The sequence below is a fragment of the Centroberyx affinis genome, unplaced genomic scaffold, assembly GCF_046629955.1.
Source record: "Centroberyx affinis isolate AG114_WGS23_722 - 3 ecotype Tasmania unplaced genomic scaffold, CSIRO-AGI_Caff_v1 ptg003599l_1, whole genome shotgun sequence".
NCBI classification, from domain to species: domain Eukaryota; kingdom Metazoa; phylum Chordata; class Actinopteri; order Beryciformes; family Berycidae; genus Centroberyx; species Centroberyx affinis.
The window spans coordinates 70,243-95,167 of record NW_027281519.1 but is presented as its reverse complement, the minus strand read 5'-3'; the positions used below and the strand labels follow the sequence as shown (position 1 = coordinate 95,167).

Below are 24,925 nucleotides of genomic sequence, written 5' to 3'. Positions count from 1 at the left end.
GACAAATGAATTTGATGTTTTCATGATTTTGATGTGAAGAAAATTAGACATTTTCAGGGCTTTCATCAAGGATCACAATTTGTCTCAGTTTGGTTGAAGGCAATTTGGGGACAACCACTCCTAGGCACATATTGATAGGCAACCTTACAGGCTCTCTCTTGTAGGGCAACATCACTACAAGAGAGAGAGCTTTGTATGGAACGAGTGGGGATCCAATTAACAAGTTCACCAAACAAAGACCTGAGGAAACAAATGTGTGCCATCTCCAGCTTGCTAACACACTGGCCAAAGGATGCTGACAAACAGACCTCATTTCATTGCGGGGACATGGCATTATTTTATTTTTGTTTCATTTTGTCAAGCTCACACTAATATGTTTTCTCTCGAAGATTAAACTTTAGCAGTACATCTGATATGGTTGAAAATCCCCTCAAGCTGATGTTAATTTGCACTTTAACCTCATAGTCATAGAATCATTTCATATCCAAAATAATAAGAATATTAAGCCAAAACAAAAACGTGTCTCTATCCAAATACTTACTGAGCTTACAACTATCTTTGCTGTGTTCTATAGCCATCAGCTCATTTCTCTTGAGATATTTCATCCCATCCCTGCTTTTGATATGTAAATATACCAGGCTATTTTGATTCATTAAAAAAATTACAACACCCAGTTTTCATGCGACACTGGCTGAGTGAGCTCTTTGAGGCACATTGAAAAAACCCTTTTTAATCACAGTGGTATTGCCAGACCCTATTTAAACTCTATATTGTCCATCAGCCCCAGTAAAAAAAAAGGCTGTTGAGTCAGGTGCTTAGTGCAATACAAATTTCTGAGTAGCAACAAATTTACTCAAATATGTTGACAGCGCAAATCAATACAGCCCATTGATGCTAAAGCCACAGCTGAAAGGAATCTGCCTACTTGGTAATAGCTTCAAATACAATAACACGTACAAAGCAAAAACACAAAATACTGGAACCATTCTATCATATGTTAAGACAGCAGAGCCTTCTTCATTACCAATAACTGCTTATAGCTTATTTTCCAAACTGCTCAGCCCTCCTTAAAAGAGCCTTTCTGACTCAACTGCAATGACTATCAGTTCTCTGCTGATTTACACAAAACGTTCAAAAGAAAAAAAAGTAGTAGGGGAAAAAACCTGCTATCCCAATCTTGAGGCTCTGTTGCATAAGCAAGATCATTCGGAGCGTTATGAATAACCCAGAGCCTAGCTTACATCTTTTTCTTAATCTCATATCCCCCACCAGGTACAGCTTGCTGCCTCGGAGTGATTTAGAGCCATGTGGAGCCACAGCTGAACAGGCACAGAGAAACACTGAAATGCAAAAAAAAAGGATGGAAAGGAAAACTGAAAATAAGATATCAAGAGTCTGGTGCTCATGGGTTTCAGATGTCTAGAAACCTGGAGAGAAAGAATTTGTGACTACATGCTAAAGAGGGCTGATATGGCTGAAAGTCAAAAATGAATTTGATGTTGACAATCTGCACTTGGACCTCATAGTCATTATGCCATTTCATATTCAAATTGATAATAGCATGAACCAAAAAAGGGTGTGATGTCCAAATGATAGCACTCACATTGTAAAATTAATGTATTAATGACCATCTATAGTATAGTACTATAGTATAGGAGCTGATTTCTATCCACATATTTCATGTTCCTTTTCCCACTGCTTTAATGTGCAAATTGTCATTCTACTGGGCAGGTTTTAATTAGTTTTTGCAGGCATTTAAGGCCATAAACTCCAAAATTGGACCACATGAAAATGTAAATCAGGTCATTGGGACTACTATCCCACAAGCAGCATCTTTAAGAATAGTATAGTCTTTTTTCTTCTCTGGAGCTGACAAAAGACATTATGTATTCTACACTGTGTTCAAGTATTCTCAAGAAAGCACCACCCTCCCTACAACACTAAAAGCCATTTATGAACTAGATTTCTCAGTCATTTTAATGTTATACATTGACATAAATTGCCAGAGTTTCCTTTTACTCGGATATATTCTTAGACAGCTTATCTTGCGTGAATATATTTGCATAAAACAGCAAATAAATGCATTTATTTTAAAACCACTTTGTAGCACAACAAAATGTCAAGGACCTTTCTTAGTGACCATCTGTAAACACATGAAACCTGTAGTTTATATTTTAAACTGGTTAGATTAATTAAAGGATCTGTCTGGCAACCAATGCGATAAGTAGAGCTGGAATCCATGTTTTATTGAACATGTCACACAGGTATTCAGAGCATGAAATGGCTTTCAGAGAAACTGCCCTCCATCCACAGCTACTCCCCCCTCTGCAAGATGTCGTCTGCCCTAGTAAACCCTGAAGAAAAATCACAATATTATTCAGGGACTTAAAATGTGTCTGTGGTGCTCAGTAGTGAATTTATAGTGACCATATTGTGCTTTACAGTAGTTGTATCTCCTATGGTATCACTATAATATAACCCTATAATATTACTGCAGGATATATGGATATAGTAGGACACTGAATGTGCAAAATACTGGGGACACTTAGTCTTTTCATGAAGCACACTGATGAGGTGAATCCATGTATAAAGCCATTATCCCTTATTGATTTCCCTCATTAAATCTATACCAATCACAAAGGAGGAGATGCAGACAAAGAGAGGCTGACTTTTCCTTATCTATAAGCAGGACTTTTAAGCTTTGAGACAACAGATGTGGCTTGTGACTCAATATCATATCCTAGGAAGATGTCCCTAATATTTTGTATATGCAATGTGGTTTATAGTTCTGGTATGGCATTTCAATAGCATCCTCGTGCAGTTTATTATAGGATTACTGGGCTGTAGTTCTTTTTCATATGGGAAATCTGATTGTATCCTCCCAAAATAACTCACTTGAAATACAACAATAATGGTAGCTGAGTCTGGAGGCTATAAAAGTAGGAAGCTCGCAGTTTTAGCACCAGGGACAGCACCAGAGACAGGACAGGACAGGACAGGACATCCTACCCTCATGCAATGTCATGTAGTCATCGTGGAGAAGACTGGAAGCTGTGCACGGTGTTTCCAATGTGACTGACTGCGTGGGGTCAGCCCCCCACCCACCACCCACCTACCCACCATCCTAACTATCATCACCACATCCACTCTCTTTCTTTCTTCTCCCTGTTGAACGGGAGTAGTAAAGCGGCAGGGAGTGAGGGACGGCCCTTCGGATGCTCGGCCACGGGGGAAGCTGCTGCGGATATCCATCTGATAAACTGCCTCAAAACGGGGTTTCATCGTCGTTGCCGTTTCTCCCGCTACCCGTCCGTGTAATGTGTAAAGCTAGCGGATAGAAGATAAAAAAGACTGGTTTGGTTTCGTAACATGCGGTGCTGCACTGCTAGCAGCGCGGAAAGATCTGTTTCAAGGATGCGGATTTAACGGAAAAGACGCTATCAGTGTCACCTGGGATTCTAACCGTTAAAATTTCAAGTAGCTAAGTCGTTTGTCTCGGTAGTGAGGGAAGATATTTTCATGTCTGGTGAAATATCCTATTTAGTGACGCGGTAGAAAAAAAATCGACTGCCTCCTTGCCAGAAGAGAAAAATAAGGGGTAAGCGTGATTTTTTTTTTCCTTTTTCATCCTCCACCACCAGTAGGCTACCCACCAATAACAACGCCAAACACAAGGCTAATGAGGGAAGCTCCTGGCTGTAATATTCAGGTGGCTGGCTGCTGTTAGCTAGCTACAGCTATTAGCTTTCCAGCCAACAGATAACGTTATTGTATTGCAGCCAGTGCATTTTTTGCAACTCTTCTGAAAGAGATCACGGCTTAAATGAGAAGATATACGAGTCTACTATGTTAGCTACCTTGGTGAAACGTGTAGCTGACTGCAATGCCGTACGTTACTTAACTAGCGATTGGGAACCATCTCTCTCTCTCTGTGTCTGTCTCTTGCCTTTGTTTGAATCGATGTCAAACGCAGCCACATTTTATCTGCGTGTACAACAAGCCTGTGGATCTTTGATGTAACATCAGCTATTAACCTAAATACCTTGTTGCCTGCCATCCAGGTTATTACCGGTTATTTTATCAAGACTGGCCATAGTGCTGGCATCTTGTAAGCTGCAATTTTGTTTTCGACATTGTGGGCTGTGTGGTTATGTTATGATAGGACTGAGATTTACTGCGTGCATGGCCTAGGCTGTGAGTCATAGCACGAGTGCATCAGGTAAAAGTATGTAAAGGTAGTCTTTCCAGTAAAGGATGGTTGAAAACAAAAGCTCTTTGAACAACTTGAAAAGTGTAAGCGCATCATATTCCTAACAAGCAAGTAAACATCTTATCTCCAATTTTGCCAATACTACCTTTTGAAGTAATTGCGAGCTGACATTGCTGTCTCCCATCCCACGTGCAGGGCATGGTTCATGGCCCAGGGACAAGGCAATACATTGAACATGTATTGTTGTTGCTGTTAAAAAAAACGGATGGGCGTGTATAATAATAAAATCAACCTCTTATTCTCCATTCCTATAAATAAAGCCTTTGGAAATCCAATGTTTTTGGATGGCATACATGGCAACTATACTCATTAGTTATTGTCATGATGGAGAGGAGTGGTCATTACTGATAAAGGTTTATCTTCCCACACCAAAGAGGCATGGTGATCTGATGTATTTTTGTGAAAACAAGATAAATTGGGGAAGAAGAGATGCATGGATGAGGGACACTGTAGGACAAAAATGTAGTTAAAGAGTACAGCATTAGATTGGCTAACTGGGTGTGATGGGTTGGTCAACCCGCATCAGTAAAAAAAATCAACATTTATGGTATTTTGCTGATGTCCTTATCCAGAGCAACTTCAATGGAATAAGAAGTGGTTCAATGTTTTGCTCAAGGGCATTTTGGTGGGACACATGGCTGTTGCAAGGATCAAACCTGTTACCTTTCCATTACGGGATGGTCGCTACTATCCACTAGGCCAGTGGTTTTTAATACTGGTCCTCAGGACCCAGAGTCCTGCTGGGTTTCATTCTACCCATCTAATCAAGGACTATTTTACACCTGGGATGCAAGGTGATTGCAATTAACTACCTGGTAGGATAGAAAGCCAGCAGTACCCTGGGTCCTGAGGACCAGGAATGGAAACCACTGCTACCAGCCCCTCAGTCCCAAATGTAGTCACATTTATTTCACTGCTATCATGCCATCATCAATGAAAATCATTTGTTCACAATTAAAGGAAGTCAACAAGGTAGCATGGTTAACAGCTAAGTAAATGAATTTCTTTCTCCCCAAATCTGGTTTGAATGAATCCATAAACAAGAAATATTACCCAGAATGAATTAAAACGTCCACAGTACCATAACATCCAGCACCCCTGCTCGTTACATTCATCCTGCGGAAAACCACCATTCATCCTCCCACTGACAAAAATAATTTCTCAAATAATTAACTGAATGAACCAGACCAATGACCAGACCAGTTGTTTTAATACATTATACATAAAACTTAATACATTATGTATAGAAACCTTAACCTATAATAAAATAAAAGAATGTAAAATAAAGGATTTTTTTCATATGGAAATAGAATCTTTTAATTCAAGTAAAATTCCCCATAGAGAAGTCAGGCCTTCTCTCACTGAGCTTTGAATGGTGCCACCAGAGGGCGACATGATGACTTCCCCCCCTGTTCACTGTTGTTGATATGATGCACGCAGAGCACTGGCGTACATGAAGTGTAAATGTGTACCAGACCAAGCATATTTCATAATTAACAAAATCCCATTGGAGCCGCGGCTGAAATCTGGCAGCAGAGGCCTGCTATTGTTACATGGATGTGATGAAAACACTGTTCGTGTTGGAATTACAGGAAAAATGACACCATGGATTATGCATGGTACCATTTTAAGTGCACTTAGAAAAATTTATGGGCTATTGTGCAGTTCTTGTATTCATCACTCTACATTGAGGAGATCCCATCCCCATAATTCCATTGATAAAGTGAAATGTAGCACAACAGAGTGTAGCTACAGATTAGAATATCATACAGTGCTCACACAGGCTTCTGCTAGAGTTATTTCTTGTCTTTAAAGCGGGCAGGTCAGAAACATACACACACACACACACACACACACAAAACAACATCAGTTGTGAGTAACCTTCCTACAAACAGTTTCATAACTCTCAGTTAAAGGCCTGTCCTTGGCCTCTGATGAACTAATGGCACCTGCCACATGCATGAAATTAAATCTGTCCGTTTCTATCAGGAGTAATAGATATGAGGAGTAATGGATATCAGCACATCAACAACTTAAGTACCCCTGTGAACCTCCAATATGTATATATTTGGTAAAGCTGCAGAGACAAACTTCTTGTATTACTTGGTGACATCATAACACACTGGTCCCTAGATCTCTTGAAAATGAGTGCTGCCTCACTATTTTCAGCTATTCTCACCTAAACCATATATCCTATCTGGGTTATCTGTGACCTCTAGGGAAGCCACAGATATAGTATCCCAGTTGGGTGATGCGGTTGTTCCATTATCATAATTCCTCAAAGCAAGTACAAAAGGACCATGTAATCCTATGTTAGGGTGGTGTTTAGTAGCCTTCATGTCTATTAAAAAGTGAAGTTTATTTGTACAGTCCTTAATCACTGTTACAGTCTCAAAGGGCTTCACAATGCCCACATTATGAAAACGACAAACTCCCACATAAACCTCATTAGGACAAAAATGGAAGAAACCTTTGGTAGAGCTACTCAGAGAGGGACACTCTTTTTTTTTTTTTAATGTATTGTATGTGTTGTATTGTTTTAATGTAATTTTAATGTAACATAATTTATTAACAAATCAAAATGTCACAATGCACAAAAGTTCTATACAGTGCAATCTGTCAACAAGGTGATAGCCTAATAAACTAAAAGTATTGTTTATCAAAATATTTAAAAAAAAATTGTGCTTCAGAAATGTTCTTTTATAACCATTACAAGAGGTTTGCATTACAAAGGAATGCCAGCATATTGATCTTGACTTTGACAATGGATGCAGTGGCAATAAAATGGCTTAGTGAGTCAGTTTTCCAGTTTGAACTGCATTTTAGCTCTTCCAGGAAGAACATCTACCAAAACAATCCAGAAAAATATGTTAAACATACTACATGTCAGTGAATTAGTATTAAAACATAAGTGATTTTTTTTGTTTGTTTGTTTATAGTTGTTGCCTCAAAAATCTCAGTCGGAGCATACCTACTCATTGTATTCATGCCTATGGGTTCAAATGCCTGTAAAGCCTCATGATGGTGAGACAATAGATCCGGACGGTAAATGGATGAGGAATGGCTGGCTTGTTGGCTCGCTGGATGGCTGGCTAGATGGACAGCATTCAACAATGGAAAGGGAATGTGAATGTGGGCCCCCCGTAGTGCTGATGCTCAAAATCCCTCCCGAACAAGCTTTTTTTCAATTCCTGCCATTCACAGATTCATTGTGCTGCAGTGAACCATATCAGTAACCCTAAGCCAGGGGTCTCACACCATGTGCCATGGAGGGCAGAGAGTGTGCTGGCTTTCGTTCCAACCAAAGACAACACCAGGTGATTTCACTGATCAGTTCTTCCTCTCTGGTTGTGCTAATCACTAAAATCACCTGGTGTAGTCTTTGGAATGAAAACCTGCAGACTCTCGGCCCTCATTTCTTGTTTAGGTCTGTGGAACCACAGTACCGTGGATAGTTTGCCATTTTCTCTCCAGCTGAATTTGTCCCAGGAGTCAAACACCACACACATGCGCTCCTGTCAAACTTGGCATCCTGAAAACAAAGCTCTCACTCAGGTGTGCCCTGTGTTTAAGGACAGAAAATGATTGCAAAACTCATAAAAATGCTGAAAATGTATTTTTTATGCATTTTATTAAGTATAATTTTTCAGCATCAGCATTAATATTGTGTATCTCCAGAAAACCATAAACTTATTTCTGTGTAACAAATTCATTTTTCCTGAATACCAACAGTGGTCTACTAAACTGAAGCACTGGAGTGAACAATGGTGTCATCTGCATAAAATATACAATTCACATTTATTCAGTGGCACCGTGTTATTAATATAGATGGCAAATAGCCCTGCGTCTAAAATTTAAACCCTGGTTCAAATTCTTCTTAATAGAGTTGACTGGCTGATTGAGGTAGATAGAAAGAGGTATTTCAGTGCTTTAATAGCTTAACTACCTTCCAGAGAAAAACAGAGTTTAGGAGTAATTTACTGTCAGTGCTACAGGCTTTAAATCACTTAGTTCTCCCAGCTTTCCATGGTAAAAATTCTTCATATGTCTGGTGGACTTCTCAGATCCCATGACCCAGCAACCTTAAATTGCATTCTTTGACAAAAGTGAGTGAAAATAAATAATTTTACTACTAATCCTGAACATATACCTCGTGCACAGATGCAAAAGCACTGAGTATAATATTGTAGGTTTTATAACCTGCCATTGTAGGTAGCACTATCTGCTAGCTGCATCATACATGTTTGATGGGAGAGGCTATCATCCTGCCTACATGAAATGTTTGCTAGCTTGCAGGAAGCCTATGTCATGTTTATTTAGGAGTAGCAAAATTTTCAATTGGTGGATTCTATGGGTCCTAAAAGTCACTCCATCTGGGAGGTAAAGGAGGTTTAATTCTTAAAGCAAAAAATAATACCAAAAGCTTCTCTATTTTTCTGAGCTGCATTCATTTTTTGTGATGCACCCTGCCAACGTCTGAACATGTGTTCTTGATTTCTTCTGCCAGTAGCCACTGTCCCTAGTAGTTGGATAGATAGAAAAATAGTGTTTCAGTGTTTATTGGCTTCAAGTGGATACAGACAACTTTTCAACTTTCCCCCCGTTGGCCTCCCCCTAGTGTTTCCAAGTGGTATTGTTGTTTGCGCCGCTGTCGCAAAGACAACCGGATCGCTTTCTATTAGAGCCTAGCTCCGTGCAACAGAACAAACCATCTGTCTACTTATCAACTCCTTGATCATAACACAATATAGTAGCCTAACTCTCACCACTGCTCATTTTAGAAAGGCCACTGCAAGAAAACGTGTTCTTTGTTTAGATTATCAAATGGACAATGGATCATTTGTTTGTTTCTGGCTGTTAGCGTTAGCTAGCGTTAGCAACATGGCTAAAGTTGCTAACACTAGCTACACTAGCTAATGCTAGCAGCAACAAACATCTAACTATGTTTGTTTCTGGCTGGTCCTGGCTTCCTTGTAGCTCCTGGTTCATTTTCTAGCTGCTAGCAGTAGCGGTAGCAACATGGCTACCGCTACCGATAGCTACCAGGGAAAACCTATTGTTGGTTGAGCAATGGATGACGCACTTCCTTTGTGCCGTAAATCGAGCCTTCATTCTCCCAGGAGATCATACCCGGTGGCAGACAGAATTGCATAGTGAAAGTGAGGCTTATAGGGAACCAATCTAAATGCCGATGGTGTCATTATTCTATAGCCATTACACTGTGCAATCAACATTTACTTCATAATGATAAGTTAAAGCAAAAAAGTTCTCTATAGGGTCTTTAAACCTGCAATAAGCAATTTCAGACCCTGTAACCAATCCTGAAACTAACGTGTGCTACGTGGAGATTTCCGTGAGACATAATGATATAAACAAATAGCCACACACGCGGACCAGCTGTGTATCTTTCCTAAAGCTTGTTGTCAAATTCGGCGTAATGGCGAAATCGATGAAGCGAGCGAGTAAACGTTTTCAACTGGTAAACTTGCTACCTACCTACCTCTTCACTTGTCATTGTGGGACATGTAACCTTCAGCGGGAGAAAAAGCTGGCAAAGCGAGACTGGTAACCGGCAATATTACTCCGTAGGTACGTTTATTTTAGCCATTAGCCTTTATGCACGGTTTGTCCTTAAGGGCTTCCGTCGCCCAGCAGCTTTGCTGTGTGTATTTACAAAATGTGTTGCGGTTTCTGTCACCCTCTAGTGGTCAGAAAAAATTGCTTAGTGTAGTTTTAAAGCTGCTGAAAAGGTCCTGAGGTTCTGGTTCAGTATCCCCTTAAACCCCTTAACTTGCATTGGTTAAGAGGACTATAGTTGTCCTTGTCCTCATCTATTGCTAAGACCTTATGATGTAGACCAGTGGTTCTCAAATCCGGTCCTCGGCATCCAGAGTACTACTGTTTTTCTGATCTTCCAGATAGTTTTCATTCTAGCTGTTTAATCAGGGACTGGTTTAGAGCTGGGACGACCAGGGTGATGACCAACCAATCAGGGTGATGTTTTTGGAAGTAGAAGACTCTTTTAAAATACAAAAGCACTGTTCTCAGAAGTACATTGCTTATGTCATGCTTGTCAAATGGAAGTCACAAAATTCAGAAATGTAATTAAATACTGTATGTATTTCAGTTACATTGGGAGTACTACCTAACTTTGGTAGGGTTCACCTGACTGCAGTATATTATGACCCTGAGCCCAATATCTTATGCCGCAGGCCACAAAACTGTGAAGGAGAGTGTGGGAGTATTGATTTAAAGACTGTAGAGTGTAACACTCCAGGGCGGAAGCACAAAGTGAGACAGTTATATACTCAATAGTTCATTTTTACTTAAGATCCAACACATACAACAGACAGCCACAGCTGTTCCATGGATTTTTTTGTAGGCTGTTTAGTGGAATCGATGGGCTAGAAGTAGCAATCAGCAAGCAAGCTGCACCTATAGGTGGCCAGTCCAGAGTATTCTTTTACTAAGAGCTATACACACTAATAACAACACATAAATATTTGTAATGAATAAGCAGAAAGACATACATCAGTTTGATGGGGAGTGTTCACTTCACAAAGGAATTTTCATGTACAGAAGTCCTAACTGTGATTACATGTTGTGCACACAGAGATGTAGCCTATTATGTTTGCCATGTTTCTGTGTCTTTTTCTGTGCGCCCATCCACCACCATATCTTTATAACCATTAAGGATGGAGCCATGAAACAAAACCCAGAATTGGGGACCTAGGATGAAAATGAGTGAATTTATGACCTTGACCTAGATAGATAAAGTTTAGCCGATGCATCACTCTGGTTGTCATCACTGAGAAGCCACTATGAAATAAAATGGGAAGACCATTATCTGTTAGTGGTGGCAGGCATCCTCTGACTGCTTTGTTGGATTTGGTGTTGACTGTTGACTGCCTTATTTCAAAGTCTGCTGTACGATGTTACATAAATGGAAACGTAGATCACATAGAATTATAAAAGGATGCAAGGCTGTCCACTCACCTTTAGTAATTTTTTTTATTTATTAAGATAGTTGGAAAACAGAGAGGGAGACAGTAAGGGCAATGCAGGAGAGAAAGTCATGACCGGATTGGATCCTGTCATGATTATCTGGGCACACCTTACGTCAGCCTCAGACGTTGAAATTTTTCAGAAATGTCACAAGACTATAATGACATGCATTTCACACTGTCTGACGATGGTTGGAACAGAATCTTGTCTGAATTGAACATACATCACAGCTGATGAGTCCCAAAATATACTGTTGCACGTTTCATGCTTTACTACAACAACAGTCATAAAGTTTGCCACAGAAAAACAAGAGGCACCGCTAGGACGACCAATGCTTCATGCTCTTAATGAATGCACTCTGGTTGTTTTTTTTAAGTTGTGTGACTGGAAGTGTTTGTTTTATACTCAGTGCCCCTGGTGTGGCAGATTTTTCATGCAGAGGCAGACATTCTACACAGTGCCATCTATGCACCTGTGCTTCACAGGGTTACATAATGTTGCTCATCACTTCAGGAATCTGAAAGTGTAATGTCTCACTGCCCATTCAAGTCATAGACCTATGCCAAACAACTCTGACATTTGTGATTTTGAGTTGAGCATTATTTGACCATTTATTTGGGTACTCATAAATGCAAGAATTGTTGGTATTGGACCGTCTCAACTGCATGCATGAATAACAAGACATGCTGACAGGTGCCATCTAAGCACAATTTTGAACATTTGTAAAGCATCCTGTAACCAATGGTCACAGGTTCAATCCCCGCAGTAGCCATATCTCTTGTTGAAGTGTTATTAAGCAAGACTCTGAACCCCTCTGTGCTTAGTCATTGTACGTTTTTTTCTGGATAAGACTCAGCTAATTACAAAGTCAGTTTTCAGATATGATGAATTTGAGACATTGTATGTGCTGGATGACAGGTCTGGTATTATAAATGTGTGTCTTGGTGTGATTCCTGCAGTGGGTGATGTAGTGGTGCTGCTTGGGCTGGCTTTTGATTGGTTTGAGGTAGAGCTGCAACGATTAATCGATTAATCGATTAGTTGTCAACTATTAAATTAATCGCCAACTATTTTGATAATTGATTAATCGGTTTGAGTAATTTTTTAAGAAAAATAAATAAAAATTCTCTGATTCCAGCTTCTTAAATGTGAATATTTTCTGGTTTCTTTACTCCTCTATGACAGTAAACTGAATATCTTTGGGTTGTGGACAAAACAAGACATTTGAGGACGTCATCTTGGGCTTTGCAAAGCACTGATCGACATTTTTCACCATTTTCTGACATTTTATAGACCAAACAACTAGGCCTAATCGATTAATCAAGAAAATAATCGACAGATTAATCGACAATGAAAATAATCGTTAGTTGCAGCCCTAGTTTGAGGAGTAGACTTGTAAGATGCAGTTTGTTGAATGAAGGCTCACAATCGTGCCGTGTCGTCCACAAAGAAGTCAGACTGCTTCAAGCAGCGGCTCGGACTTGTTTTGGCTGTGATCGAATAAAATAGTGGTTCTCACGTTTTTTTAGTATTAATGTTGTTTTGTAGTCTATATTTTTGGATGGCACATCACTTTGGTGTGGATGTCTGCTGCTGTTACTTTCCCTGATAATTTGCTTGTGTCATCTACCAAGTCATTGCTTTCGGTATTAGGCAGCAGGATAATGTCACACATTGTCTATAGTTTGTGATACATTCTGGTATAAGTTGTCCATTAAAGATCAGTTATTGTGCATTTTTCACCTTTCTTGACACAAAGCAACAATGTTGGGGCAGGGGGAGGTGCGGGGGCAAACAGACTGGGTGAGAACAGTTTGGGATGAAAATGGTGACGGTGGTTTTTTTACATATCAAAATGGCTAGGGGGCTTTATTAGTTTTAAATGTGGTGCTCAGGTTCCATATCCATGTCCTTATAGTACAGCTTTCATGAGAAAATATGTGAACAGTTTGCAGGGTGTGATGTAGTCTACGTATATTGTCCATGAAGTGGTGAAGCTTCTTGAAATGTTATAGGCTGCTTGTTGTTCTTGTGATATTTTCCACCGTTACATTCCATCACATTATTGCTCAGCATAGAGCCTGTGAAGAAAATGGAAGATTTTGCCAACTGGATGTGCTCAAATTCTTGAAATTCACCAAGGGTTTTTCAAAAATAGGTATACAGTTTTTGATACTAATAATAATAATGAAAATCAAAGCTGTAAACTTTTAGTCATTTTTAACTTATTTAGTAATTTTAACAAAACAATTAAATTTAGGCATTTGCCTAGTAGCCTAATACTACAAATAGCCTACTTTATAGAACGTTAATACCAGGAGTAGTACGACTTCAGTCCTCACTTGCATAGCCTAAATGTTCCAATTGTTCCCCATCATTTACTTATTCTTGCATTCACTCTGCGATGCTGTCACCCATCGTCTTGCACAGTCCTTTGTCTGCATTGATTTCATGTATTTAAAAATGTAGCCTATACCTGCTTTTGAAACATCCTGTATACTACATGAAGGGCACAAGATGGTACACATGAGATAGACCTCCTACTTTTGCTTTGGTGAATTCAGTAATTAGCAATTTTGTAATATACACAATAGCACGTTGAGCACACAAGTTAATACTTTGTTATTGCAAAACACATTTTCTCCCACAGAACGCCACCCCCATGCTCCATATACAGTCACTTATCTGTATAGTCAAAGATAGAAAACATCATAGGCTACCCAAACTTTGCTATAATGATGTGCAACATCATTTAGATCAAGTTGCGCTGACATCAGTCCATGTGTCAGTCACCTAGGTTGTCTCACACACACACACACACACACACACACACACAGGAACAGGCCGCTGCAAGTGAGCCTACTTTGGGTCCATGGGGAGAGACAGAGTTCAGGATGTGACCTAGGCATGCTGACAATGCTCACACATGGTTGGTTTTTGCCTGTTTTAGAATGACAGCAACCAATCCACAGTAGATTACCCTGATCTGCATGAATATTTCATCCACTCATGTTTTTAATTTGGTCACAAGTCCCTCAAATTGGATTTCTTGCAGCCCCGGAGATTGATGCCGCTTCCCTGAGTTCCCCAGCCAACCCTACTTCAAAGCACAGGCTAAACTCAGGACTCATTCAGCAACAGAAGCAGGGCATGAGCTGCAGCCAGTATAATTTCTGCCTTTCCTTGTCCAGGCTGTGCCAATTGAATCTGAAAGTGGTTCTTATAAATAGGCTAATGCAACGATTGGGCCAAAATTGCTACAGTGGGAAGAAGGCCGTGCAGATGCAGTAGATGTTTATTATCTTAACTTCCCTGTTAAACAGCGTTGCATCCTTTTGACCTTCTGAGATGCATAATATTCAACCAGTAGGATTATTATAGAATATTCTTCAAGTTACATGGCCAGCTAACATTTCCAAAATTATTTATATACACAGTGCGCTTCCACTTATATACACAGTTTCAGGGAGTTCTTAGGGAAAATACTTAGGGTTAAATTTCAGCTTTGAAACTTGCTATTCCTACAGATAGTTCAGTCTATTTTAGAGAATATTCACTAATGTCTCCCATTGACAGAGATAAGAGAATGGAGCTTGTCTCACTGCCTAATAATTCAAAAAGATTGAAAATGTGACACTGACACTATTTTTCTGGGCATAGGCTTGCATTTTCTAGTCCGGAAAGTCTTCATATAACATCAAGCTCATTTGGATGTGAACATTAAGACTGATATTCTCTACAAAGTCATGTACAATGCTTCCATTGTACATGGAGCAGCTCCAGGCTATACATTAGTTTGATATCAGATAAAATCCTGGTTGTCTGGTTCCTAGATTCATGAGAGAGTTATTCATGATTACAAATATTGATTAGATTGTCCAAGATCACAGGACCATGTATGAATTCTTGAATTTAATGGTGTTCCCCTTTATAATAAGTAAATTATATTATTGTAAGTAAATTAACCACAAATAGTTTTTCTCCACAGATTTGTATTTAAATATTTTATTGAAGGATGAATATGACTAATATGAATGAATAATAGTTGAATAATGTAGACATTTTTCATTAATAGAATGGGATAATTAATTCAGATTATTCTATATTTATTTGGAATTAAGTTAATTTTGTAGAAACAGTGTTTTTCATTTAAAAAATAAGCCTAGAAATGAAATAATCCTTATTTGAGTAAACCATTTATCATTTGACATATTGAACATATACCGAGCTGGTGCCTAAAACTGAAGTCCACACCGTGTGTGTGTCTGCGTGTGGAGGGCGTGCTGGCCGCTTGAGTGTTTGATGAATGTGATGCTACAGGTCAACAATGGGCTGCTGCTGGCCTATTCAGCAGGGCATTCAGGCCTGGATCAGCAGCCTGCGGAGGGGCCTCTGATGCATATGTGTCTCTGGCTGCCTCATCTCTGCAAACAGGAAAGGCTCGGACTGCTGGCCCCAACTCTCTGCTGACTCCTCCATTGTATGGGGCCAGTTTGGCGGGACAGGCTTTGTGTGCCGCTTTTTGGGATCTGACTGCCCACCCCCCAGGCTCATCTGAGTATAACAGGCAAGCTGACTTGGAGCAACACGGAGGTGTGCCACCCCCAAACTCACTGAGAGGGTGTCAGTTGGTGTGAAGTGAGTGGAGGTTCTTGGCTGCATTACAGTGATGGAGAAATATGATGCTTGCACTTCAGTAGCATATTTTAAAAATGAATAGAGTGGAGACAAAGCACAAATTCAAATTCTAAATTGGAAAAACTCAAATGAAACACAAGAAACACATATATGCACCATATATATATAGAGAGTAGTACAGAAATACTCATACAGTACAAACAGAACAAATGTAATTAGTTACTTTCTAGCCCAATTTTCCGCTGTTGATGTTCCTGATAAGCAGAACAACGTAATTATGCGGTCAGCAGGGTGTGTCGTTCAGGTTTGTTATATTCTTTTCACTCTGCCTTCCATTTGTAACAAGGAGAAAGATGAGCTTATTTTTTTTTGTGATGGGTTGGGGTGGGTGGTGCATGTCTAGGCTCATAGCTCCTTTGTTGGTGTTGCAGGGAGGTGTGTGTGTGTTTGTGTGAGTGTCCCATTCCCCTGGTGCAGGGTGGCCGTGTGGCTGTCTAACATGTGCACAGACCTAATTCCCTGCGGGCGGCTGATTGTGCTGGGCTCTATTTCTCCCTCTCCCTGATTAACTGGTGCAGTGAAAAACAGACCAGCTGGGCAAGAGGAAATCAGCTCTGGGAGGGGAGGAGGGGTGAGGGACAGGAGGGTAGACGGAGAGAGGTGGTGGCGCTGCCCCTCATGCTGCTGGCTCTGCCCTGCTTTCTGAGCTGCTGTCACTCCCCTGCGAGCGATAGCCTGATGTGTGTCTGCCCGGTCAAAGGCGAGGGTTTAGCTCCGAGGCATTCCTCGATGCCCCACTTTCACCCTCGCCTTTTTGAAAAGAGCTATTCTTCTGAACCGTCGCACTTATATGCCCCACTTTCCATTTTGAATTTGGAGAAAGCATACAGCTGCCATGTTTTGAAAAGGTTAGTGTTCATGTAGGCCATGCTTTGTTACCCACCTTGAGGATATTCACTACTCCACCAGTTCTCTGTCTCAGCAGTGCCCCATTGCCTAGTTATGGCCATGATAGGCAGGCTGATTGTAACAGCATTTCTTTGTGTGTTAGTTTTTGTTTGTTTTCCATGATTGCTTTGGTAAAGGGCCAGAGGACAATTATTCAGTGACATATTAACATATGAAGGACACATTTGGGAAATCATCTATTAGGCCTATGTGTTTTTTTTTGTTATGTGAGTGTTGTCACAGCCCGGCTCAAAGACCGATCTGGTCTTAATGGGGTTTTCTTTCATAGAACCACTATCATGGCCCCTGACATGATTTGTGCACAAAGAAGGGGGTGAGCGAGGCCACATCAGGCTTATCTATCTGTCTTCATCACAGCATTGGCCCGGGACAGGGGTACACAAATCTTCCACTGTATACATTAACATAATTGCTGTTTCTCATTGTTGAAAATGAGTGTGGTTGAATGGTCTTTGTGTTAATGGGATTGGTCAGTTGATTGGTTGGGCATGGATGTGCACAGGCCTAAATGACAACACTTGTGTGATATTGTTTTTCTATTATGAGCTATATATATATACGGTTGGAAGTTGCATACTGGCTTCGTGGCAGAAATATTTTTTGTCTTCAGAGGGTTTATGTATGAAAAATACTAGACTAGAAGGCCCCCTTTTTTGCTTCCTTGTAGTTCATCCTTCCTTATAGTTCCTGAGGAGTTATTTTCTTTCTCCGAGTCCATTTTGTTTCTTTCTTGACTGTATCGACTAGTGTGGAGGCTTTTGCACATCACTCAGGCTAGCATGAGTGTAGGTGGTGACTGGACCCATATTGTGTGTTGATATATTGTTACATGTGGTGTGGGTGTGTTGTGTGTCTGTTAGAAGCACAGTCTCTGTGTGTGTGTGGGGCAGGGGGCGGTGGGGGTGGGATAGGGCAGCTTACAGTAGCTTGCGTGTGTGTTTGTGTGCCACAGTGTGCTGTGTGTGGGAGGATGAGTACAGTAGGCTGTATCATAGTAGGTCAGGGGATTGTTTGTCTGATCCATTGAGGAGCGATTAGAGCAGACACTGAGCCGCGCTTCTTCCTACTCGCAACGAGGAGAGGATTGCCCTCCATTTGCCACTGCTAGAGTCCCGTCACCTCACTGGCCCCACCCCACCCTCACCCCACCCTGCTCCACATCCACAGAGAGACTGTCATGGTCTCCATGGCCACTGGGCCTGTCCTGGATAGCTGTGTCCTCTTGGTGGCTCCTGGCTCCACGCAGTGAGGTTTTGGTTACATGAGCTGCATAGATACCTCACCGCTTGGCTCTGTGTCAGCAGCACCACACCACAATCTGTCGCACGGTGTAGGCCTAATCTGTTTTTGTGAAGGAATTGCCCATAACTCGACATGATGATGTTGAGGAGGGCATGGACTATTAAGGCTGAGAGATATTGCAATTGTGTGCTTATGGACTGATTGATTTATTTGACTGATTACTCATTAAAGAGACATTTGGAATTATATCTCCAACCTGGAACTGAGGAGCTGAAGAATAAGCCGGCTATACACACACACACACACACACACTGGCTCCAAGGCCCTGGCCGGCTCCTGGGGGGCCAGTAAGTGGGGAGGTAACGGTTCTGGGGGCAGTGTGGAGGCGTTGTTGGACCTTCTGCCTTAATCTCTGTATTTAGTTTCTATTCCCAGCCACTTCTTAATCTGCTACTAATGGGATTTGCCTGGCTTTTGTTTTATTTTGTTGTGTGTGATTTGCAGGACTTGACAATAGTAAGGTATACATGTTCTGGCAGGTAGTCTGGCATTGATTTCTAGGTTTGATTTAGAAGATGCAATGACTTCTAATGAGATGGCTGGTCTGAGGAGGGTCCTGGTAGACGCATTATAGACAGCTTTACACTCAGCCTCATAAATCTCTGTCAACAGCCATTCTTGTCTTTATCAATCACACCTCAAGGAAAATACGAGAGTGCATGAATGGATAACCTCATTAATGTGTAATGTTTTGCTTAGCTGGCCTAGTTAATCTCTTCTAGAGCACCATCTCGTTTGTTCCCTGGAATCCCTTCCTCTCCTCTTATCACTCTAGCACAACATGTCCGATATTGGCTAAACTCTTCATCGTCCCTGGCATCCACCCTCTTACCTGTTAAGATAGAAGGACTAGTACGTTTGCACTCTTAAAGTTAAAGCTAAAGCTATGAGTTGAAAACACTTTTGTAAACTGAAACTAAAATTTAAGTACAGATTCTGTACAGTCCCACGGCAAATGTATGTATTTATAATATCTTACATTTCCATATCCTTTTAATGTCTTTTTTATGTTTATGTTGATTCATTATTTATGGTGGACCTAAATAATTATCAATTTATTTGAATTTGATCTCCGCTCTGGCTCCCCAGATGATCAGCTGCCTTCATCTCTTCTATGGAGAATACAGTAATGGTATGCTACTTGGCTTGCTAGTTAACATTAGCAACTGAGCCATTAGCAGACATAGCTTATAAGATATTACATACTTACACACTGCTTATATAACAGTATGCTGGGTGTCCTGGTGGCTCAGTGGTCTAAGGTGCGAATCCTGGGTTCAAAGCCAGCTCAAGACCTTTGTTGCATGTCATCCCCCTCTCTCTCACCCATCCTGCCTGTCTTTCTCTACTTTGATCTGTCCAATGAAGTTGCAAATGTAAAAAAAAAAAAATCTTAAAAAAGGCATTGAGGAGTGAAGGATGTCAACCTCTGATTGATCTGACTTTGGCTCTTGAAGACGATGGTACTGTGGTGACTGTGTCATGGTAAAAACTAATGGAAATCATAAAACTGCCATTATGATACAAATCAGTTTCAACATTTGTGCATTTGCAGAAAGCTTACTGGTGGATTGGTGACTAATGGAGATGCTAGGCTGTAATGGACGTATAGGCCTACTAGATTACTGCAGTCCCCTGCAGAGCTAGGTAGAGCAGACAGGAGGCCGCCTGTCACTGTGAGCCTGACAGAGGACAGGAGTAGCAGTCCTCAGCCATGTTTGACCTAGAAATATCTCCTGTAGCACCCCAACCTTTCTCTACCACCACCGTCTCCACATCCTGGCTCACTACTAGACTCAGCCACAGCAGCCAGACACAACAACAGATAAACAAACAGGTCTTAGCAAACTGACAACTGAACCTAGTCCATTAATCTGGTCAATGCTCTTAAACAAATGGCCCCAGTTAGTTAATGGGTCTCTCAGTTGGCGGGGGGTTTAATCTAAATGCACATCCCCCATTACAAGTCGGTGTGTAATACTTAAGGACAGGGTCTGTCTGGTCATATGCAGTCAGTCTCGCAAGTACTTAAACATTGAAGTGACATTGGCTCATATTGCTGGTAACTAAATGCATCAGTATTTCTGATAACAGGTGTATATATGAGGAGAATAGACTATCTGCTATTCATGTTTGGGATATTCTTACTTGCATGTAAAAAAAAAAAAAAAGTATCAATTATGTAGTCATTCTCCAAGTATTGGGTTAACATTATTATTCTTTTTCTAATGAAGTTTTGGACCCATCATCATTTCCAGAATATTGACACTAGAATATGCACATTTTTTACTTTCAAATAATAATTAAATAGGATATCTTCTACATTACCAGTCTGTGTCTGTCTGTGGTCCTCTTTGTACATGCTTAAATTGGCTTTTCAATGATGTTCAGGATGAGTTTGGGTGTATACCACTTATTGTGGGTGAGTGTTATATGGGTGCGGCCAGCGGTGAGCTGGGTTTTTACTATCAGGCATAGCAGGCAAGTCATAGCAACAACAGCAATGGTGGAAAGCAGTAACGAATGAAAAAACAGCAAAGATGTCGACATTGCTTTTTTTTTAAAAAATGCAGATTGCCTGCATTCACCGTTGCTTCCTCAACGCCTGTTGTGGGCTTTACGGAGGCTGGTTGTCTCAGCCTCAGGCTGGAAGCCTTTTCAAGGTAGACAGCTCATCAAGATGAGTGACAAGTGTTGGGTCGTGAACTTGACCAACTGAGGGGGAGGAGGGACTAACAATACACTTCCTGCCTCAAGGAGAAAACTTGCATGTTGTAGCTTTAAGATTCTCTGCTAAGACCCAAATGCAGCCTCTTGAAGCACACTGCATCTCTGTAAGATGTCAGCATTATGATGGACTCCTTGAGCTTTGAGTATTTTGTTGCAGTGTGGATGGGAGACTGACTCAGTGTCCAGGCCCTTGGGTAATATACCAGTCAATAAACTTCCCTCCCACCACCATTGCCTCAGAGTGTAGAATTTCCTCTGTGGAGACATTTTGATCATGCACGCATCAAGATGTCTGATTAAACTTGAAATTTGAGGGCAGGACTGTCTCCTAGCAAGCTAGCGTCACCATTGGCTTTGGGTTTATCGATAATATGAACCTCTATATAATATTGGCATAGAATTACTTTCACATAACAGACCATAGTTGTGGCACCAGGAAAGCAGCATCAAAGACAGTAGGCATGGGTGAATGTGTACAAAAACAAAACTGAGGGATTAACGGGGCTGAGTCCAAGCAACCAGGGCCTATGGTGAAGTTTTTAGCTGGTACACCACCCTAAGGCCTGGACATTGAGTCAGGATGCATTTTGACCTTTGCAGATTGTCCTAAAGGAGTATGTCAAATTTGATCATGTTGATGGGAAACAAACTTCACATGTTATGTAAGGAGTATCTGACCCAGAGTTTATCTGACTTTCATGACTTTTTTGTGAGATTTTTTTAAAACAATTTTAATTTGAGTGAAAATAAAAATACCCCAGTCTTGGAATTTACCTGATATAAATCATCTGATCAGAAATACAAATCTTATGAGCTTACATCATGTACCATTTTCCTTCACTCCTAACCCTAAGGCATTACTGACCACTGACCACTAGCTGTTGTTGGAGTTGTCAGAGGATAGAGGGCAAAGGTTGTGTGTTGCAAGCCCCGTGCTTGCTCTCAGGACTCATGATGTCCTGTAGCCTGCCCACCACTGTTGTCTTCTTCCCTTCTCTGTGATGGTGTGCCATTGTACACAGTCAGAGACAGTACAATACTGGGGTAGCTAGACATTTTTAGTTGGTTATTTTACTTCACCAGACACTTCGTTAGCTATGTTTCAATCCTGTCAAGCTAATTTTAAGCAAAACTTTGGTATGTTGCAAAAAACAAAATGAGAATTAGGTGTGTTTCCATCAGCTGGGTTGAAGCAAATAAATCGGTTTCTTGAATGTAGAACTGTATCAGAAAATACCCTTAAAAAAAAATGGAAAAAGTCTATCAAGAATTGATTAGTAGTCTGTGAGATTTTACTCTTCTTTCATATCAGCTGATGTTGGCCATATTTCATGCTGTCTGAATGCCAAAACAAAGAATTGCTTTTTCCAGTATACTAATGCACCAACTAATGGCTTTCACAATATTCAAAGCCACTTTTGTTGTGTTGTGCCATTAGATTGAACCAGGCTGATAATTGGACTGATAATGCCAAGCTTACCCCACTATTATTTGACACATTTCAATAGCTGTTTATCACAGGCTAATTTCCTGAGCAACAACAATCTTTTCCGCCTCAACCAAGCACTAAAAACGTATTTGCTTCTTTGAGGAATTTTTATCAGAATTTTCCATTTCCATTCAGCCTTCCTAATTCCATACATCATTATTTGCATAACAATAGTTAATGCAAACTGTATTTAAAATTTTACATTTGTCCTTCACTTCACCTACCGTGTCAGCATTGTGAGTGTTCCTCTTTTTAATTAAGGGTCATTGCTAACTGCAGTCTAACTAGTCATGGCCATAGTGTACCATGATTTGGCTATAACTCTTATTTTCAGGAATAATTGGAAGTAGACTGTGCATCAGGCCAGGTGTCCTTTTGTACACATTACAGAAAAGAACTGGCATCAGAGTAGGATTATGCAGCAAGAGGTTGTGTGTGTGTGTGTGTGTGTGTGTGTGTGTGTCTGTGTATGTGTGTGTGTGTTGTGTTTGTGCTTGCTAGCTTGCTTATTAGAATTGTGTCCTGCTGTCTTTGATAAAGCAGTTTCTCCTGGATGTGTCCTTCAAACAGATTCCATCGGTCATTCAAGCTTGTGCTCATGTCATCATTTTGTGTGTGGGTGGGTATATATTAAGTTTTGCACATGTGTGAGTCAAGATCTAATCAATGTGGGCTGAGGCTGTCTCTGCCATCCACACTCAGGTTGAAATGAGATTACTGGAGTCGCTTTGGCTTGCAGGAGCAGTCAGTTATATTGAAATTATTGGTTAGCTAAGTAAACTGCTTCATGACAGTTACTCAACTTATCTCAAAGTTATCATGTCATTTTCACACACTGTGCCACTTGTACTGTCCAAGCTGCTATTTGCATGGGCCAGTCATTTGACTTTGAGCATATCAAACTAGAGCGCAGTTAGTGTGAGGCTGCTTCCAAATGAGAATGTGGGTGAAGTATTATAGGGTGTAGCAGCGTCTGGCCCCTGATGAGGACAGATAGATGTTCACTTCCTGAACTGAAATCATCCGAAAATTAGCCCACGAAGATTTCAAGTGGTCAGTCGTGCAAACTTTTGGTATTATGCAATGTTCTCCTCTTTTCCTCCATTTGCTGACTTTGGGTGCTTGTGTCTCTTTGTGTTTGCATTCTAGGTTGAATGTGTTTTCCCCTAGCCCGGACACCATGAGCACCATCTCACCGACCGACTTTGACAGCTTGGAGATCCAGCAGCAGTACAATGACATCAACAACCGCTGGGACCTGGCGGCAGAGACTGACTGGGACAATGAGAACAGTTCAGCACGCCTCTTCGAGCGCTCACGCATCAAAGCTCTGGCAGGTACGGTAGACTCCAGACCTCAATGCTCTGTGTGTGATTGTGTGGTGTCGATATGCTATATAGTATTATAAAAGAAGGAGGAGAAGATGATGCTATCACAGCTCATCAGAATTGTGGACAAGAAGATCTAATGCATTCACATTACAAGTTTGTAACACTGCGCCTGGAAGAGACTGAATGACTGCATTCCCAATCTCACTCCGGATGTGTTGTTAGGGGGGGGGACTGCTAGTAGCTATAAGGCACTAGCAGTCCCCCCTAGTTAGCTGAGGGCCTGCATCATTCCTTGATGTCAGGCTAATCTTGAAAATGTAAAATTTCCCCTGTCTTAACTAGATGTAGCCTTCTCTCCTCATGCACGTAGCACTCTACCCTCCTGACTCCCCCCCAAAAAACCTAACCTGTTACCTCAGCAATCTTTAATTGGGTAGTGCCATTTTTGGTTGGTTTAAAATATGTTTCCATTTTACCCAAGAAGAAGCATTTCACACAAATATTCGTCTGACTGTTTGTCTTTTGGTTCATTCAAACAGCTTCTTGAATAAAAATTAATCTTATTAAATTTTCAGGCCATGAACTAATATGCTGTACCAGACCAAATCTTTTTCCCTCCCACTTCGATACCCCAAGTTATGCAGGGTCACACGAAAAGTTGGGTTTCTCTGTTTCTATCTTGTTCAATAGGAATACTAGTTTGGGGGTGCAACACTGATTAAGAGACCCTTTTGTAACCATAGGAATGGCGGCGGGAAGGCAGTACTTGAAATCCACTTACACGAAAGAGTATATCATAAGGAAAATTAATTCTGTGTTTATATCTATTTGTCTCTCTGCACCACTTTTCCATAACAACAAGCTGTAAAATAAAAGATACAAAACCATTTAATTAACAAACCATTGGCTGTAATTGAGGGATGACTTGCAGTGCTGGCTCCATTAAGTCCTGCTGAGCTGAACAGAATGATGTGAATGATGTTATGATAATTAAGATAATAATACTATCAAAAGACTTAAAAGTACATTATCAAATCAAAGCCAGAAAAACAACTGATATTGCTGCCCTGTAAAAGCCTACTCAGCATAATTCAGAAATCATATTGGACTCCATCAAACAAACTAACATTACTGCTATAGCATAAGGAGAGCAATAATACTTTACCAGTCAAATGCAAATTTGTAAAAATG

The 24,925-nt window shown here is 40.7% G+C and overlaps 1 protein-coding gene across 2 annotated transcripts in view; it reads left to right on the top strand.

The window, feature by feature from the left end:
* The first annotated feature begins 23,356 nt into the window (after positions 1–23,356).
* The window catches only part of sptbn2 (spectrin, beta, non-erythrocytic 2), a 46,646-nt gene continuing 45,077 nt past the window's right edge, over positions 23,357–24,925 (top strand). For both annotated transcript variants that reach the window (XM_071540294.1, XM_071540293.1), the window contains exons 1-2: positions 23,357–23,456; positions 23,553–23,740. In XM_071540294.1, coding sequence (XP_071396395.1) covers positions 23,584–23,740 — 157 coding nt within the window. In that variant the 5' untranslated portion in view covers positions 23,357–23,456; positions 23,553–23,583. The remainder of the gene's footprint in view (positions 23,457–23,552; positions 23,741–24,925) is intronic.